Consider the following 20,657-nt stretch of genomic DNA (forward strand, 5'->3'; position numbering starts at 1 on the left):
CCAGTGACCAGGGAGAAGGTGAATGACAACAGAAGGGTCACTTGTGGTCCTTGACCCCCACACCCTCCGCTACTTCATTTTGGCTGATGCAGAGTGGCGAGAAGTTGGTATACATGGCTGTGGATCCCCGAAGAGTTGCTAATTTTCGGCCCTGTCTCACCTCTGTGATCCAGACACGAGGCAAATGCTTTCTGTTCTCTCTGTACCATATTCTCTTTCTGGTGCTTTCTGCGGGAATCTCACAATACACAGTAGGAAGCACAGGCCAAGTTCCCAACCACGTGCAACTTCTTCTGCAGATGGGTGCCCACGTGTGGGGGCCTGGAAAGTGAGGGCAGTCGGAAGTGCCCTGGAGGAGGAGCAGGAGGGTCTCTGTAAGAACTCCGGGTTGTGGAATGGAAGCTCTCAGCACCCCACAGCACAGGGGGCCTCAGTGGTTGTGGGGCGTTCGCCCAGATGCCGGTGGCCTGCAGCCTCGTCTCTGCTGTGCTTGCTCTTTGGGTCCTGCTGGCACTTGGGCCTGGCAGTGGCCTGATGAACAAAGCTTCACGGGTGGGCCAGTGCTTCTGAGCCTTGTCTTTTGGGAAGCGCCTCTGTCTTACTCCCCTGCCCTCAGATGATGACAAGTGGTGGTCACCCAACAAATCAGATTTCACAAGTAACAGTCTGTGTTGTCTCTCCATGGATAAGGCATGCTTTTCATTCAGGCTTTTAAAAATACTGTAAATAGTTCCCCCCACCCAAGCCCCTTTTCTCAACGCAGGTCACCCACCCAGCCAAGGACCCTATTGGTTTGGTGGAGAGGGAGGAACAACCCCCTCCTAGACCAGAGACAAGTCAGGATCCCTAGAAGATCTCAAAGGGGTGGAATGTGGAGGGAAGCTGAATCGGTAGATCGGCAGGATTATGGTTCGCCTCATCCATACCTTGACCTGAGCTCAGTTTCGCACCTGCTCTGCAACCTACCACAGAATCCCTATGCACGTGGCACCTGTCAGTTCTTCCCCCAAATAGGTCCCTTATCCCCCACCAGGTTCCGCAGTTTCATCAAGGCTTGCCCTCTGCTTGGTAGAGGTGCACTACTCTGGTATCGCTGGTATCTCAAGGGTAAGAGGACACATCGCAGTGTCAAGGCTCTCTGTGAGATTGCCTCTCTTCTCCTTTTGGAGTGAGACTCTGGACAGCCCTCTAGCCACAGAGAGACAGGGCTCCAGAAGGCAGCCCCTGAGCCCACTTTCCTTCACGGCAGAGTGTCTGTGTGCAAACCGCTAACCCTGTGGGCCCAGAGCCTCTCAGAAATCTGCTGGAAAGCAAGCTCAGGGACAAGAGGAAGCTCCTTGGGACCTACAGAAGCATCTTAGCTCCTGGCCTGCCATGCTAGTGTGGCCTTTGGAGTCACAAGGCATGGGATCAAATCCCACCTTTGCCAGTAAGAACTGAGAGAGTTCTTTAATCTCTGTGTGTCTCAGTGTTCTGTAATTTCCCAGCATTGTTGTGAGGACAACATGTGTGTGGTATGTGTGTGTTGAGAAAGAGAGAGAAAGCAAGCTTAAGTCACTGTCTGGCACATAGGAAGCCTGTAAAATGTAGCTCTGCTGTGAATCACAACTTGTAGAAAACAACCGTGTCAAAGTCAAACCAATGATCACTTGGAAAGGAAAAAATCTGACCAGTGATTTTGTTTATGCAGCAAATGAGTTTGAGTGATAGAATTTTCCTCTGCCCTGCAAAGGGTATTCATTCAATCATTCTGCATTCATCTCTTTAGAAATACTGGCTAAGGGTGCCTGGGTGGCTCAGTTGGTTAAGCGACTGCCTTCGGCTCAGGTCATGATCCTGGAGTCCCGGGATCGAGTCCCGCATCGGGCTCCCTGCTCAGCAGGGAGTCTGCTTCTCCCTCTGACCCTCTTCCCTCTCGTGCTCTCTCTCTATCTCATTCTCTCTCTCAAATAAATAAATAAAATCTATAAAAAAAAATTAAAAAAAAAAAGAAATACTGGCTAAGCATCTATACTGTGTGCCAGGCACTGGACAGAGAGCCAGAAGCCCCTCTCCCTGAGGTCATAGTCTACAGCACACAGGACCATCTAGTAAGGTTCAGGATGGGCAGTGAAGGTGAGGACAGGTGTCTGTTACAGGAGGGGACACCTGAACTTGATGATGAAGCAAGGTGTCTCATGCATACCTGCCCCACGTGAGATCTCTGCGTGGCCACCTCCTGCAGTATGGTCAAGCCTTCCTGGTTCTCTTCTCCCCAGTCCCGGCCTTTGTCACTCCTTCAGTTCCTGAGTCGTGTTGTGTGGTTTGCTCATTTCTGGCCGCCTCCCCCTTCTGTAGGCATAGCTTTGCCGAGTCAGGAGTCACCACTTCTCCATCTGCTTCCCATCTTCCAACATTCTTGCTGATGTTTCTTGATCATGGAGTTAAATAGTTGCCCCCCACCCCTTATTATGCTTTTAATAGAGTTTCTGGAGGGATTGCGGGCAAAAATGCCTGAATCCACCATGTCTGACCAGAAGCCCCCCAAAGTCTGTGCTTTCCTCGCCACACCATCCCCCCTGCAAGCTGAAGGATGAGAAAGGATGGCACAGGCAGAGAGGGACGCGAGCCCCCAGGACTACTGCTGTTACTTCTACTAGTGCCGTGCTGTTGTGATGTTGAGCGCGTGCCGTGTGCGTGCCAGCTCTTTGTAAGTGCATTGCACACAGTCTGATTTAGTCATAAAATTATTCCCTAAGTATGTCAGCATCTCGAATTTACAGATGAGAAGACAGTTTCAGAGGGGTCGAGTGCATTTCCCAAAGCCAGACAGCTGCCGGGAGCTGCAGGTTGGCCATCCAGGCGGCAGACCGCGGCTGGGGTCAGCGTGCGGGATCGGCGGGCAGTGCTCTCGTGACCCATGCCCGAGGGGCGGTGTGGCGGGCGGGGGGTGCAGGGCGAGGGTCGAGCTGTGCTGTGGGAGCAACAGACACGTCAACCCATCTCCAGGAGCCTGAAACCAGGGTGGCCCTTCAGAGAGGTCCTGGACTGGACCAGAGAGGCCAGCTGGTCACGGAGGCGGCCTGCGGCCTAGAGGGGTGCGTACTTGGGCAGGGCAGCTCCCTTTGGCTGAGAGCAGCTCCTGAGGGAGGATTCGACCCACAGTGGGCATCAGCCCAGCCGCTGGGGAAATGATTGGCCCCTGGTCCACACCACAGCACCTGCTGGAGAGCCACGTGCTCACATGGAAGCCATACCTCTGTAACTTGAGGGTCCCATTGTGTAAGTGGGGTACAGGGATAGAAGAAAGGGAGAGGAGAGAGCTAGGTGGGTAGCCATCTTGTCTCGACCGGGAACTGGTACCTCGTGAAGGGGCTGGTGCTGAGGGGGATAATAGTTAAGTCAGATCAGATAAGCCCTGTGTCTGGCGGAAACACTCCAGATGGTAGTACACGGGATCCTAGAGCAAATTTGGCTGGCGGGGTTAGTTGGACATTCTTGATACTCATGTGTCAGGGATTTCAGTTGAGAAGGGAAAGACAGTTTCACTCCTTGCCGACATCAGTGGTTTGTCTTCCTTGTTCAAAAATACTGTTCCTCCCATAGAGGAAAGATTCTGTTATCTCAGGTGGCAAAGCCCCCTTTGTTTAAGATCTTCACTTCGAAAGCAGGGACAGTAATATCATTAAGTTCTAGGACAGACTGTTCTCGTGCAGTTTAATCAGTAGAAACCTGTTTGTGCGTTCATCTAAGGAAGTACCAAAACCAAAAACAACTTTGAGGTTTATCACCTTTGATAAAGTCACAAAAGGGCAGCGTGAACAAACACCTTCCCCTTCTCTGTGTCTTCTCCTGTTCGTGGACAAACCAAACCAAAGGACCTTCAGCTTAAGGACGTGTACCCTAACTGTGTATTGAAGGTTCCTGGATACCAGTGGGTTACCTCTGCTCACTGGGCTTGTGATGTTGGGCAAAAGGAGTGAATTCTGAGACTATATGCCCAGCTTCCATTAATAGCTGAAAAATAATAAGTTGCTGTCCTGAGATTTCCAGTCTGATAAGTGGTCCCCATCTGTTCTCCCTGACACCGTACTTCCCCAGTGTCCATTCCCTCCTCCCATAGCTCCTGTTCTCACCCACAACCTCACAGAGTCCAATGGGGACATAGTGAGGGGGGGCACATGCATTTGTTATGATATATGGATGCCACCTAAGGCAAGAAATATGTGGTTTTCAAGGATGCTGAACTCATAGGGAACACAGTTCTCAGGGAGTCAGGGAAATGACACGGTCTGGAGTCAGGAAGGTCTGGGTTTGGATCCTGGCATGGCATTTAAGAGCTCTGTGTAAACTTGACCAAGTTTTAGGTCTGTGAACCTCAGTTTCCTTATCTCCGAGGTGAGATCATTGTCTGCCCTGCAGAGTTGTTGCAGTATTAAATCAGATGCTGTTGCCACGTTTCTAGAATGATGTTTAGGACTCATAACTGATTCAGTATATGTTGGCAACTATGGTTACCTTGGGCTAGGGGAGCCACCTGAATGGAATCAGCTTTTAGGTTATGGAGACCGACTTGAACAAAATCCTGAAGTCACAGGTCTGCGTCACTCTGACCCCCGGGTGTCCTAAACTGGTTTGTGTTTCTAGTTTGCCACTGTGCCTGACGGGCCCCAGTGGTGTTATGACTTGAGGTCCTGACCTGTTTTGTCCTGCCTTGTGATCTTCTTCAAACAGTCCCTAGTGTTGTGCTCCATGGGCCCTCCCCCAGGGGGGGTGGGTGCTAGGGGAGCGTCACACACCAGCTCCCACAGTCTGACTCCGTGTACCTCTTCCCAGCCCCACACGCGGATGGTCATGTTGAGGGGTATTTCCACATGGGTTTCGGCAGAAACTGCAGATCAAGGCACTCTCTTCCCTCCATGTTCCAGTGAGCCAGTCACTAAACATTAACCAACTGTCACCAGCTCTGCTTTTCACAGTCATGTCACCTAAGCAAAGCAAAGCACCTGATGGGAAAGTAAATTTTAATTATCTTCCTTGACTCCTCACCCCCACAAAAGGATGACTGATGGTGACCCCAGATTCTTGATGGCCTTAGAATCACCAGACAAAACCTACAGCTTTGCAATTCATTTATTCATCCTCCCAATTTCCTATTCATTATGGTGAAAACGTGAACACCCAAGACACAGGGTAGGGCTTGTCTCACTATGATAGTGGGAGGTGCTTGATGCGTGGACCCTAGAGGTGGTCCTGAGTCTGAAGCCCTAGCATTCCAATGAGCAGGAAGTTACACTTCTCAGCCTCTAGGGAGGGATTAAATGGTACTGAAATCTGGAGCAATTATGGATCTGCCTTTATATATAGTACAGTTGAAATCAGTTGGCCCTTTACCAAAATCTAGGGAACGAGAAGCAGCTTTAGAGAATAGTAAATATGAAAAACAAGTAAGGAAAACAAACCCGTCCTCTTTTATACTTATTGAAAAGTTATCCTTCCTAGGACCTGCTCCCTCCTCCGATCACACAGTCAAGGTAACCAACACATGGAGTCACTGTCATTGGGTTTTCGTGGGTAGTTGAAGCCCTGGCCCCCATCCCAGTTTTAACATCAGGCTCACGAGTCTGGGATGCTCCTTATGGAGCAACTAACTAGAGACATGTATCCTACCCCTGGATAAATGACAAGTGTCATTGTGAAGGCCTGGCATCTGTGGCCCAAGATGCCATGCAGCACAGAGGGAAAGGGCATGGGCAGCTCAGGTTCAAATGCCAACACCGCTACTTACTAGCTGTGTGACCTTGGGCAAGTAGCTTAACCTCTCTGGACCTCAGATGCCATGCCCGTCAAATGGGAGTATGATAAATGGGATGGTACCCATGAAAGATGTCATGCAAGCCTAGGATGCTCAAAAAGTGTTAGCTACTCCTGGGTGGCTCAGTCGTTAAGCGTCTGCCTTTGGCTCAGGTCATGGTCCCAATGGGATCAAGTCCCACATCAGGCTCTCTGCTCGGCGGGAAGCCTGCTTCTCCCTCTCCCACTCCCCCTGCTTGTGTTCGCTCTCTCGCTGTGTCTCTCTCTGTCAAATAAATAAATAAAATCTTTAGAAAAAAAGAATATTATGAAAGATCTACAATGATAGTGTAAAGTCTTGCACTGTAGGTGTGCAATGGTCCTGTGTCCGTCTGGCTGCAAGAACATTCCCATTTCTCCTGCTGCCAGTGTTAAGAGTGGGGTTCTGTAGCCCAAGAGATTGGGTTCAGCTCCCAGCTCTGCCACTTGTTCTTTGACCTTTGCCTCTTCGGGGCTCAGGGACCTCCCTACTTACAGTTTGGGTTATTGGCCTCAAAGAAATCTGGGGCAGGCGGGGCCCTTCCTGACAACAGTAACGTCACGTGAGTCCCTTAGCATGAGGCAGGCAGGTGGCACAAAATCAGAACTCAATAAACAAGAATTATTAGTGAAGTCATTGTACTTGTTAAGACTCAGTTTACCTATGAATAAACTGTGGATAAAGCTACTTCCAGAGCGCTCTTGCAAAAAGTCTAGGGCTTGGTTAGAATGTGCGGCAGAAGCTCTCACGCCCCATACGGATTCCCACCTGAAGGGGCCTGCCTTGTAAAGTCTGTCAGTTCGGAATCCCGAGGGCACAGCTGGCAGAGGACAGATTTCCAACCACCTTGACGATCTGAGGGCCGGCCACACTGCTAGCCCCGATCCTCCCGACACCTTAGTTGGTAGATACGCCTTCCTTTTCACAAGCCAGAGAATTATGAGAGGATGACTCCTTCCAGGTGCAGCAGCCAAGGGGGAGAATGCAGGGTAAGATGTCCCTCGGTGTACCCCGTTGTCATGAGTTCAGCATTTCTCCGAACTTGGAGGGCAGGAGAGTTCCAGCTGCAGTTGGCTGGTCACGGGCCTGCCCTGGTGGCTCCTGCCAGACATTAACCCGAGCCCTGCCAGCCTCCAAGCCCTCTTTTGCCCGAGAAGCAGTTGGTAGAAGAGGAACATTGTAGGGGAAGGGCCTCCGACCCCCTCTGGGGTGTGTCCAAAATCATATGCAGGCAAAAATGACACCCCCAGAGGCAGAGGGCACCAGTCCAGAAACCAGGGATCTACAGACTGAGAAATGGAGCTCAGAAGGGAGGATGAGGGTCCCTGAGACTCTGCAAACAGCAACTCGGCCATCAGAGGGATTAAATTACCCAGGCAGGGGACATGTGCACAGCCTGATGGGGCTCGTTTTCCACATTTGTGCGTAATCCCAGGATGCCATAGAGCGAACAGGGTGTGGGGTCAGAAGGAACATTAGTCAGGAACTAGAACATGGGCTTTGAACCAAGACAAGCTCAGTTTGGAGCTTGGCTCTGACCCTTCCCAGACGCGTGGCCGTGAGTAGCTTTGCCTCCTTAGCCCTTGTCGGGCTCCATGATAATACTGACCTGGTGAAGTGCCTGTGAGGATCAGAAGTACTAATAGGTCATTATTGTTTTGTTGTTGTTGGCAATGGCAGCTGGGATTGGACTAGCCCTTTCTTCAGCTGTCCAGCCTCACACTCTTCCCAGCCCAGACGCAGGAACCGAAAGGCAGACATGTAGGCTTCGTATCTTCTAGGGTTTGAAGGGATAGAGGTGGGGGTGCTGGGTCAGCCTGGAGGAGAATTTCCTACTGGAGAAAAGTTTAAATATGAAGTTAGGCAGCAGAGTGTGGTTGCCGGGCCAGGGGGAGGGGGCACCCTACCCCAAACATCAGAATTGGGCTGAAATTGTCTTTTAGCTTCTAAGATTTGGAGTTGATCATTGTCAGCTGGAGGACCATGAGCAGGAGGACAGGCTGGGCCAGAGGGTTGCCCATTCAACTGTCTTGTGCCCTGATGTAGTCCCGATGACAGCAGCCCCTGCCTCCCCCTGCGACAGCCACAGCCCTGTGTCTAACACTGGTTCCGGCTCTCCCGAGCACTCTGCACACCTCTCCATCTAGGATCTTTGGGTCCAAATCGCAGACACTCTCATCGGGCTGGAAGGCATCAGCATTTCTGCACCTAGCCAGTGAGAGAACACCCCTCCGCCTTCAGGAACTCAGAATCGAAAACTAAATTAAACAGCCACCAAATGAATGGATGCAAATTCACATCCCTTCGTGCGCGGGTCACTTTTGCTCTTGAGATAATTGATTTCTGGGCTCTGAGTTGGGGACACCACCTGCCTGGTGGGAATAGTATGGCAAAACCGGTTTTCATGTTTTGAGGCAAAAATCCTACTGGTAGAATTAGAGGGATGGGATTAATTGCCCCTGGGAGGTAGAATAGAGATGAGCATGGGCCCTTTATGGAAGGAACACCTGAGCCAGGTGGGCATGAATTTCAAGAAGGATGTCACCACTTACCAGGTGGAGGACTTCAGGCCACTCAGTGCTACTTCTGTGCCTCAGCTTTCTCATCTGTAAAATGGGTATCCTACCCCACAGGGATGGCTGTGTGTATTTTCTCAACATTTTATTATAAAAGCTTTGAAGTAGAAAACTTGAAAGAGTACTGTAGCCACCACCCATCGACCCAACACCTAGATTCTGCATTTTTACTGCACTTGCTTGCTCACCTAGGGGTCCATCTGTGTATCCCTTTCTCTAGGCGCCATTATACAGGGAGATTTGGAGGATTTGGAGGAGATATGTGTGAAGGACCTGGGAGGCGAGAGGTGGGCAGTGGTGTTTGGAATTTTATAGCACCTAACAAATAATTGTGGCCGTTGTTCGTATGTTGGTGCCCCAGGGAATGGATGTGAACTTGGGTCTGGTTGCTGCAGCCAGGGAACCAGAGGAGTACTGGACTCCATGGCCAGCATGGCACCCAGAGCGTTGGGTAAGGTTGGTGAGAAAGATGGCTGCCACTTGAATTTTGAAGGCAAAAATGGCTTCAGCTCCTGGGCTATTCCCACCCTCCCACGCTGCCACCGGGACACCAGAACACGCAGGTCTTTCCTTCTCCCCCAGTCCCTGCAAGGCGGAAGAGGTGATGTTGATTGTTAGAATAGAGGCTAGAAAGAGTCTCTCCCAGCCCACGGTGAATTCAGAGGGCGTTCGAAAGGGAAAACCACAGGGAGTGAGGGCTGGTTCTTCACTTGCTTTGCAGGAGAGTACGCTCAGATTTGTAGGGGATGCCAGAGCCGGCTCAGTTCTCTAAAGACCTAACTTTGCAGCATTCTTCAAGGGCTCCAGAGAGTTCCTTGTGCCATCAAATTAAGTAAGGACACTTCAATAAAAAGTCCCGAAGGAAACTGTCAATTAATGCATTTACAATGAAGCATCATACTTGGGAAAAACATCTTCAAACACAAATGCTGTTTTCCAACCATTAAAAAGTTTGCGTGCTGCTTGGTTTCCATAGATACCTGAGGTAATAGCCTCCTTCCCCTCACTAAAGAGTGAGCATTGCTCGATCTCTTTTTCCTTTTTTTTTTTTTTTTACCTTGGTCGTTCATACCTTTTTCCTCCATCCCCATTTATGAAAACAAAAGGTAACTAAATTGAAACCTGGCAAAGAAATTTGTCTGAGGGAGACAGCTTGATTTATAAGCTCAAGGGACTTCATTTTTGCTCACTTCCTTATTATTTCATGACTTCTACAAATGGTGTTGTTACCTGCAGGGAAGAAATGGAGAATTTTCGATTGATCAGATGATTTCCCCAGTCCATCAAACATATAAACATACTCTAAAGGGAAATGTTCATGTTCTGTTGAAGAGCAACTGAGTTTTGGCAGGGTATAGAACAGAGGTTGGCAAAGTGAGGCCACTAGGCCAAATCTGGCCCTCTGCTTGCTTTTGTCAATAAAGTTTTATTGGAACACAGCCACATTCATTGGTGAACGTGCTGTGGCTGCTTTCATAACAACAGTGGCAGATTTGAGTTGTGACAGAGACACTATGGGCTACAGAGCCTAAAAGATTTTCTCTCTGACCTTTTGCAGAACAAGTTTACTTACTGACCCTTGGCATACAGGAAAGAAGCAGAGTTTGGGAGGCATTTATTAGTGTCACTTTAGGCATGTGTTCATCTTGCTGTGACTCAGTTTCTGCATCTTTGAAATGGTAATGACAGGATCCTTTCATAGGGGTTGGGGATTGAAAGCACCTAGCACTTTTTTTTTTTTTTTTTTTACTCCAGATTCTTTTGCTAGAAAAGTCCAAAGACTTTTCTATCTTATGATTCTAGAAGTTATTTAGGAAACCCAAGGAAAGTGGGTAGAAATGAAAGCCAAGTAGTTCCACAATGTTCCTGGCCCAGGTGCATGCCCATGTATCTCCTCCCTGGAAGAAGGCGAGGGAACGTTGAGTGGAGCTCTGTTCAGGGATGAGAAAGCAAACAAAAGAAACCACAACGATCTAGGAAGAAATCTTTAATTTCTATTCAGCTTTAAAGAGTTTGAGAGAGTTTTTTTTTTTTTTCCTTTTAACAAACCAGTTCAAGTACATGCCTTCAGATTATAAAAGTACCTGAAATTGCCTAGAATATCAGCATGCATAGCTTGTTAGTATTTACATATATTTACATAGGGAAACAAGAGAAAGATCTACAGTTATTTACAGTCTACATAGGAGAAGAGAAAGGCAGCCTAATTGTATTTCCTAAAATACAGTAGATGAGTAGTCAGCACATGCATATTTAGGTAATATTTGCATGATAGAATACAATTTTAAAAGAAAGACATACCTTTGTAACTTTCTATGCTAAGGTGTTATATAATCAAGGTAATTTTTTTGTTTGTTTTGTTTCTAGTCTATTTGCATCGAGTGCTTTAAAATGTTCACTAACACCGAGGCAGAATTATTTACCCTGGCAATTAAAGCAACAGCACACACGATCATTTCCTACTAACTAGCAACAAGCTGCTGGTGAATGAAGTATCTATTGTTTCTCATTACCCATCGACCACTGTGACGAGATCTCTCTGTATAAAGGCAGTGCCTAAGCTATCACCATTAATTATGGAAGTAATATAAATGAGACACTCTCCACAGTGTGTTCTAAATGAAATATTAACAAGGCCAGCGTCTTTGAGCCTGAGAAATGATCTGTTGTAGAGAGCTCGCTATGAAAACGCACAAACCTAATGCAAACATTGGGGCCAGGCATGGGTGCCTGCCTGTGAGATCTGAATTATCACACAGTCCATTCTTTTTTTTTTTTTTTTCATTTGTTTCTGGAAGACAGAGGTAAGAGTTAATTTCTTGCCATGATGTGGCCCCATCAGGAGACCCCGTGGGTTTTATTACCACCCACCCATGCCTTTCAGTACTACGTTGTAGAGTATTTCTGTGACCTAGGTGTAAATGAACTGTCTACTGTAAAATCTAAACAGCTTATTTGGGGGGGTTTGCCCTGAAATCTGGCTTGCTCACAAAAACAGTCAGTTTTTGGTTTTCTCAAAGAAAGAACCGACATGGCAGGCCAACTCAGTGGGGTGATTCCATGCAGCAGAAAGGAAGGGGGGAGCTTTTTGTTTCACCTGGACTGTGAAGATAGTCTTTGCACCATTATATTGCAACAGAACCCATTAATTCTGCCTGGCAATTATTTCAAAGGTTTATTTCAGTATACATGGCAAATACAGAGGCATACATTTATATACAGTATAAAGAGCTAGCTATAACTGAGGATAAAGGAGTAAAAATGTAAAATGTTTCAAATTAGCCCACGCTAAATATCTTCTTTTATCTCTTATAAACACCCAGTAGTCCTTCAACCCTAGTGTTGGAGGCAGCCCGGTTGGAAAATTCCAGTAACCCACCATCAGATCCGTCCCATGTGGAAGGATGATGCCAATTTTCGTGGAAAATTTCTATGGCTCTTCTGCTTAGCAGTTTCACACTAAGCTGTGGAAGAATGGGTACCCCAATGCATTCTTCCATCCCAGCAAGAGAACTCCCTGTTCGGAAAGAAGCGGTACTCTGAGCAATGTGGGTAATCCGGGCAACACTGGCAGGAAATGCCCAGGGGCTTCTTTCGTGGCTAGGAGACAGTCCGTGGCATCCTGCCTTATTTGTAAGGAGACCATCTCTCAGGCCCAATGGGCTGTAGAAGGTTTTTGGCGGGCACAGACGGAAGGGAGACTAAGCAGGAGAAGTATCGCCCACGTGGATTGTACCTGAGCCGTCCCTCTTCCTTTCCCTCATGCAGAGCACACCACACACACACACACACACACCCGCCACACACACACACACACACACACACACACACCCAAACCACCCCCCCACACACACACACCCCAAACCACCCCCCCCACACACATACACACCACACCACACACACACACACACACCCCAAACCACCCCCCCCACACACACATACACACCACACACACACACACACACACCCGCCCCCCACACACACACCCACACACCCACACACACCCGCCCCCCACACACACACATACACACCACACACACACACACCCGCCCCCCCCACACACACACCCCAAACCACCCCCCCCACACACACACACCACACCACACACACACACACACACACACACACCACACACACACCCCAAACCCCAAACCACCCCCACCCCCCCACACACACACACACACCCCAAACCACCCCCACCCCCCCCACACACACACCCCAAACCACCCCCACCCCCACACACACACCCCAAACCACCCCCACCCCCCCCACACACACACACACCCCAAACCCCAAACCACCCCCCCCACACACACACACACATACACACCACACCACACACACCCGCCCAAAGCAGGTCTACAGTCTCAGAAAACAGCAGGTCTCAGAAAGATGAAATCATTCTAAATATTGCTCCTCCAGTCTTTTGAGACCAGACATAAATCTGTCATGGAGCCCTTGGAACATTTATGGCAGGGATTCTGGAACACAGAAGAGGTATGAAAAGGGCCTCATTTATTTCAAGGGAAAGTTCAGAACAGTTCATTGAATTGAAAACACAGGTCCTGAAAGCCTACCAAGGTCAGTGCGCCCTTAAATCCCACTGATAGCCTCAGTGAAAAAACTCCCGTGCCTGGCCTTCCCAGAATAAACATGGCTTTGGGCCGCTTTGGATGGTTGGGATTGGCTGCCTTTTCCTCCCCAAAACTTCAGGCTAGTGAAGACAGATATAGTCTTCTGTCTTTAAAAAAAAAAAAAAAATTCCTTTCCGGCTTTCCATCCTGAACCTACTAGTCTCTGAGCTTGTTCCTGCAAAGATTTCTCAGAGGAATAACGGCGGCGCTTGTCCTGACTTTGCGTCTCATTCTGCCCTGGTCTCCAAGTCATTGTCTTAAAACTCCATAATGACCTTGCTAGAAACTCATGTCTTTTGTCAAGGGGGAATGCTGTGGTCCTTGTAGTCTGACTTGGATATGGGGATATACTATTTGGGAGACCTGAAGTGCAAACAAGAAAGGTTTCGTGTCACCTTGCAGACTGTCTCCAAATGGAGGCCTGTGGCTGTTTCTCGAAAGATGTACCACATTTGTTCTCCTTCAGACATTTCACTCAAGACACCCTTGGCAACTGCAGGTTCTGGCCTGTGCTGGGACCAGCTACATTTTTGGTAATAGATTGGCCTAGCCCATTGCTTGGGCCTGCCACCTTCAAGTCCCCCCTCATAGACTGGGTCCCCATTGTCACCTGGGAAATGGCACTCCTTTACCTACTGGGGGAGAGACAAGTCAATTGAAAAGAACCTCTGAGGTTTTCGCACTTGAGAACCTATTATAGAAAACAAACAAACAAACAAAAAACCTGTTTTCTTGTGGCAAGAGGAGAATATCCTAACTCACTGGGCATTTGAGTGGGCACTAATCTTCCATAAGGCTGAAAATCTGAATGCGACCTAAATGGATGTTCTGGAATACTCTCTCAGACTTTTAAAGCCTCCACAGTTAAAAGCAAGAATCTGCACTCCTGGTCGTCTTCACTGTTTTCTATTTGAGAAATTGAGTAGTATTTCCCTTCTGTAATAAATGTTAAGAACAGCCTGTGAGTTAGCAAAACTCCCAAAGGCTGTGGAAAAAAAAAATTCTGTTTTGATGCCACATGTATCCAAGCCCGTATGGTTTCAAGCCTCTGTGGGATTCAATTGTGCGAAATTTGTAGGAGCAAATTTCTTAGGAACTCATTGGGGGAGGGTGGGGAATGGGGACCAGAGTCTCTTCTGCATACCTCAGAGAACGCCTCAGATATTCTCCAAAAGGCCACACTCATCCGACATGTATGCAAATGTATAATATGGAGATTTGCTTAGGTTTCACTGGTTTTGATGTGGTTCAGTTCATGCTCTGAAAAAAGGTCTATGATCCAAGAGTACGTTCCTTAGCTGGGCAAATCTGGCATGTGGAGGTGGCATTTTGAATCAGGTGACCTTTCGGTTGAGGGCCATTTGCTATTGGATCATCTGAGGTGGCGCTGAGTCTTCAATCTTGTTAATCCAAATGGATATAATTTCAATTTAGTTCACTGACTAAATCAACAATGGAAAAATTGTCCTTTTAACATTTCTCAGGTGAACACGTGACAACCCATTTCATCCTAGCCGGGGGCCTCACGCTGTGGCTGGCAAGGCGTGGCCGAGGAGGCCCTCACAGGGAAGCTTCTGCTGAGGGGGAGACACACAGCAGGGCCTGGGCCATATGCAAACATCTGCATCCCATGTTTGGGAAGGAGGCTTTGCACAGCTTTGCACAGATTCTGGAGCGGGTCAATCTGTGTGGTTACCTGTGTGGCTTTGGACACGTTGCTTTTAATCGCTGATACTAAGCGGGCTTCTCTGTAGTTGTCCCTGGCTCGGAGAGCTGGGTGGGGGTGAAAACATCATCCTTCTAAAGCTCTCTGCACGGGGCTTGATGGGTTGTAAGCTCTCAATCCGTGCTAGCCATTGTCACCCCTCGAATAGTCCCTGTTGGCAGCTGCTCACTAGAAGAGCATGACAGTTTGGAGGACAGTGTCCTTTCGGGTGCTCTCTTCTAGTGCCTCCCATAATTTTGGTGGAAGTGGGTGTGTTCATTGATTGATTAGCACTCACTTCACGACTGTCAGCTGGATTTCAGGAGCATCAACAGTGAAGGAAGGGGGGTGACTGGGGGCTCTGGTCGCACTCCTGGGGAAGGCCCCTGAGCCTTATTCCCCTGCACGCTGCCTGACTCCATGAAGTAATGAAACACATGACAAATGTGGGGGCTTAGACGATTGTTCTTTGACGGTAGGTAGGGAACTGATAACATCTGGGGGGCAGTTTGCTTTTGTCTGCCTCTCACATCAGAGATTTAAACCCGTAATTGTTTTTAGGAACAGATGTGTACCAAGGTATCCGGAGATGAGCTCTGAATCATGGCGTTGCGCTTTTCCGGTAGAGTGGTTCCAGACTCTTCTGTCGGGAGTGTTACTGAGAGACAGGGAAAGACAGAGGATGTGGAGGCCGCTGCTGACGCCACCTGAGACGTGCGCTCATTCCCTCCTCTCCACCAAGGCTAAGTCACTGCCGTGTTCTGGGACCACCAGACAGGTGGTTGGTTCTGCACTGGGCAAGTGTTTGTTCACCTTACAGACCCCAGAGGGGTAACAGGGAAAGCTTGGAGGGTTTGGAGAGGCACCTGTGTTGCCCTCCTTCCATCACTGTCCCAGGAGTTCAGCACGATAATCACCACCCACTTCCAAAAGTTCTCTTGTTCCCTGCCCTTGGGGTTCCAAGCTCAGGCTAACTTCCGTGCCGTGTTTCTTGACACAGCTACTTTTTGTTGAACTGACTCATTCAACATTTGCCATACGATGTCCTGGTATCAATATGTCTGTAGTAAAGCAATCTTAGAACATCTACTACTCTCGAGATCATTGAATATATATTCCGTGACAGTGTGTCTATATTTTTTTATATGTCTCATAGTGAAATCTACTTTAAGACAGGAATATAGTCTTCCCTTTAAGTAAGCATGCATTTTAAAATAGAGGAACTTGAAAACTGAACATTGTGTAATATGTGTCCTTATTAAAATGTAAGTTATATTAGAGTACTAACCAATGCATCACAAATATCAATATGTGGGTGATTTTTTTCTCTACCATATATTGTTTATCAGGAACCTCTGTATCTTTTCCTTTAAAAGAGTCAATATCCATTTGTATTCCATGCTGACAGCTCCAAATTGATGGCCAGCGGTTATCAAATGTTAATGAAAAGCAGCTACTTAACATTTTCATCCCAACAAAGGGTTTTGGAAGGATGGATAATTTAGATCTCAGGGCCTCAACCATAAATAAACAACTGCTTTTTAAATCCCACCTTTCTGTAGTTGCAGATTGTACTGCAAATCTGACAAATGATTTTTGAAAGAGAACGATGAACCCTTATTACCAAGATACTCTTAACTTAATCCCAAAAAAGAATCATAGGTAATTTTACATACACTATAAAGATTGATGGCACACTTCTCCTCTGGCAGCTCGCAAATGTTTGACTAGATCAGAAATGGCATTCGGGCATGATTAAAGATTCTGCTGGGCTTCCCAGAAATTCTCAGTCCCTGTGTCATCCACACCCTAACTAACTCACGCCGTGTCCCCAGGATGGAGCCGCGACACCCCAGTTCCCGGGGTTTGCAACTGCACACAACCTACAGGATTCTGATAAATTGTTCTTAAAAATTCATTTATAGGAACCCGCAGCTGCAGCCAGTGTTTATGTGTTGAGGTGTTGCTATTTTTTTATCACGATGGATCAGTACAGCGGTGGTGACAAGACGTTGCTTCAGATATTTTATAGCAGAGTTGTTAACATTATTTCCTTTACACAGCTCTTTCATCTTTTCTGAATTATGTACTGATGCCCCAAAAAGTGGCATAAAAGTCATTTGATGGTGACTAAAGGGCTCTTTTAAATTTTTTGTATCAGTTTAAAAATGTTTGTTTTATCTTGTATCAGCAGTGCCGGCTTATTTACTAATGAGATTTCCCTAATGTGGCTCCATCTCATTCTCATGATAGGCAGATCAAAAAGCTGATGAGCCAGAAATTAGAACTTGTTATTAAACTGTCATCACATCTGATCCTATAAAGATGTCACTCAGAGGCTGCCGTGGGTACAGCTGTAAAGAGAATTCCCCGAGAAGCCAGGAGGGGAGCGGGCTTGGGACTGAAAGGTGCCGGCACCAGCTGAGTGGAGCAAGAACCCAGAGGCTGGCTTTGCCAAACGTCTGCAGTTCATCTTCGCAGGGAAGGTGGTCTTTGCTTTCAGGGGCCCCTACTGCACCACTTTCTTCTACAAAGCCAGCCCTTAGTAAAAGACGGGGCTTTTCTAAAACTTACGCTTTCCAGCACGGTAGCCACACGTCAGTTGGTGTGAAATGAGGTCAAGAGCAGTTGCATTCAGATTCCATGGAAGGAAAAGGCATGTCCCCCAGCTCCCCCGTCAACCTGATTCTCATCAACACAAGGGCAAAATTTCTTTGCAAAAAGACCATTCCAACAGTGCAAGAGTGCAACATGGTATCATTTTAGGTCACGGTGGCAAGATACTACATTGGGTTTAGAAGAATTCCTCTTACTGCTTTCCCCAGTGGCCTACTTTGATCTTCTCTCAGCATTGGAGAGGTCCTGATCACTGTCGTGATGTGCAAACGCTGATGTTATAAGCACTCTCGAGCGGGGGTGGGGAGCCTCAGTTTTGGGGATGAGCTGACTGGATTCTCTCACCACTTGGGAGCTGATGGCAAATCACCTGACCACTCTTTGGTGGTTTTGGCAGCTGCAAAGTAAAATGGAAATCTAAGATATCCAGAAAATTATGCACAACTCCATCTCCACCTGAACTCTGCTAAGAATTGAGGCCAAGATGATATTTGGCTTGAGTTACCAGGATGAGCATCTCAATTCTTCAATCTGTCGTTAGAGGCACTTTGCTTCCCTTTTCCCCCCCACACGGGATGCAGAGGAGTCAGATAAACCACTCGAAATTCTTTCGATAAATGTGCCAGGTGCTAAGCTAAGGGTTATTAGGAATGATAATTCAGTGAGAGGGAGTTTGGATGACATGAACCTATTTCCATTACACTTGAGCCACACAAATCAGTTCAAAAAGAAATAGCTGAATCCAAGAGAGTAACTGGCTATTTGGGGAGCGGGCATGGTGAGGGGCTTCGGGAAGTTAAACACCCATTACTATTTAATTAAATCGAAGTCATGTCAGGTGTTCAAACTCTGAACTAATGGGACTTGTCCAACCCAGTCAAGGATCCAGTAGTCATCAGAACTCAAGTCTGATGATATCCTACCCCCACTCCATGCTACACTGCTCCCCAGAATCCTGTCGCTTGACTGTGGTTGGCCATTTACTTTGCAGATTAATTCAAATATGACCACAGAAACTGACACTGAAGTCCTCCCCTACCAAACAAGCAAAAAACTCAAGCCTGCTTTATAGCACTTTCCTAAAATTATAACACCTGGAGATCCTAATTCTCAAAATGACCTTGGCACCCAATGGTTCTAGAGCACAATCACAGTAAGCACAAATCAAACCATCTCGGGGTGGGGGGGGGATGTTTCTCCATGAAGCACTCCCCTTGAACACAACGTCAACCTTGTAGGGGCAGGAAAGATGGTAAGCTTTGGGTGGGGACAAAAATGCATTTCCCTCTCTGTCAAATGCCCTTAGTGTCTTCCCTAATGGTGACCTTATGCCCATTACCTCTTCCACCCTCTTCCGCCACCCCCCTCCCTATCAGCTGATAATTAGTTGGTGCAGCAAGGGCTGTGATGCACATAAATAATCATAAGATGCCAGATAAACTGTATTGGTTTTAAATTAGAGCCGTGCCTACCGTGTCTCCCATGAACACCAGCCTATTATTTTTAATTATGGCTTGCAAAGCAAAGTGATTTCTTGCCCTCTTTACAGCCTCCCTGACAGCATTGTGTCAGCCGGGATGATATGGTACCCCACTGGCATACACATCCCTAGCCACAGCACCAACTCTTACTCAAAAGGTGAATCGAAAGTAATCAATCATACTCATTGCAACTTACAATTTGAGGTGGGCTGGAAGTGTACCCCCTTAGTCACTGTCCCATTGCAAATATGGGGTGAATATGACATTTACAAAAAGGTTTCCACGGGATCTGGATGAATTAATACATGTGTCGCGTGTCTGCATGAGGCATGTAAGTATGTATGGCAGGGAGTCCGTGTATATGGGTGTTTCAAGCATTTTCACACAGCACTGAAAACTCTTCGCCTAGCAGCACCGTCGTCAAAAATAAAGATCAGGCACCAGTCCCTCTCTGGATTTTCTATCCGATGGGCCATTATTAGAGTGGTTGGTTTACTTCAGACAGACGGTTCTAGAAACATCTTGGTGTCAGATTGCCTCATGCACTGAGAAGTCAGTGGGTTGGATGAATTTGTTCTTGGGTGTTCAAAAGGATGCCTGCCATCTTTTTCTCTTTGCTCAGAAGAGACCTTTGATGTGATGGATCGATATGCATAGGAGCCTTTTCCTCTATGAGGTGTAAAAAGTGACGCCAGCAGAGTTGGTGAAACTGCTTTCCTAGGATGTCACATCATACCTTGTACAGTCACGTGCTGAGTTCAGTACCCTCGGCATCCGAACCTGGCGGGGCAAGGCTTGCTAATTCCTAGACAGAACGAAGTCAGCTCATCACCTCTTTTCTTAAAAAAAAAAAAAAAAAAAAAAAAATTTTTTTTGGTCTTTTTTTCTTTGATTTCCAGCAACAAGGAGCTGCCACCACCGTCTACTGTGCTGCTGCTCCAGAGCTCGAGGGCCTGGGAGGGATGTACTTCAACAATTGCTGCCGATGCTTGCCGTCCCCGGAAGCTCAGAGCGAAGAGACGGCCCGCGCCCTGTGGGCACTCAGCGAGCGCTTAGTCCAGGAAGGACCGGGCAGCCAGTCCGGCTAAGCGCGAGCTCGGGGGAGCATCGGCGCGCACACCCAGCCCGCGCGTGTGCACCTGCGTGACTGCCGCCGCTCGACCCCCGCCAACTTGTCGTCCGGCAGCTTTCCGTGCGCCCCCGACACACATCCGCCCGAGTAAAGAGGATAAGAGTAGCCACAACAGAGTGAAGAAAATGTCAAGTACTGACGGGAAGCAGGGAACTGCAGGGCCAAGGGAACAATCTCTTTTCTGGGGCTGGACGAGGCTGGCGTCTCTCTGCTTTCCTGGCGGTGGCCCGCTGGAAGGTGAACGCTTAGCTGGTAGGCAGGCTCCTTGCCTTGCTGTGGGAGCCCAAGCCATTCTCATGCACTGTTTAGAATAGCCAGGCGCCAAAAAAAAAAAAAAAAAAAAAAAAATAGCCGGCCGCCCCCCCCCCCCCCCCCCCCCCCCCCCCCCGGCTCCGTGCCCCCAGCCACCACCGCAGCCACACTGTAGCCAGGAGCTGGCCTTCTTCTGTTTAGGGAAGAAGAGACGAGTGTGTATCCTTTCGTTCGTCCTCACCAAGCCTGAGTGGGCGCAGCGGTAACTGGGGGAGAGAGCTCTGGGACCCCTGGTCTAGCCAGCCAAGGGGGAGGTGACACTTAGAAATGGGTGGGATAGACAGAGCTGATGGGTCGCAAAAGGGCTGGCCCACCGACCCCCTTGCTAAAGCTGCCCAAAAAATTCTTGAGAGATTATTATAAACAAATTTTGCAAATCATTCTCCAGA

General features: G+C 48.0%; 1 protein-coding gene across 1 annotated transcript in view; it reads left to right on the forward strand.

The window, feature by feature from the left end:
* WWOX (WW domain containing oxidoreductase) overlaps window positions 1–20,269 on the forward strand; it is a 922,682-nt gene extending 902,413 nt beyond the window's left edge. The window contains exon 9 of the mRNA XM_028096534.2: window positions 19,724–20,269. Coding sequence (XP_027952335.1) covers window positions 19,724–19,912 — 189 coding nt within the window. The 3' untranslated portion in view covers window positions 19,913–20,269. The remainder of the gene's footprint in view (window positions 1–19,723) is intronic.
* Window positions 20,270–20,657: the final 388 nt, after the last annotated feature.

Source organism: Eumetopias jubatus, unplaced genomic scaffold, assembly GCF_037043125.1.
Source record: "Eumetopias jubatus isolate StellerSeaLion01/CBP00866 unplaced genomic scaffold, mEumJub1_p1.0 scaffold_10, whole genome shotgun sequence".
Classification (NCBI taxonomy): Eukaryota; Metazoa; Chordata; class Mammalia; order Carnivora; family Otariidae; genus Eumetopias; species Eumetopias jubatus.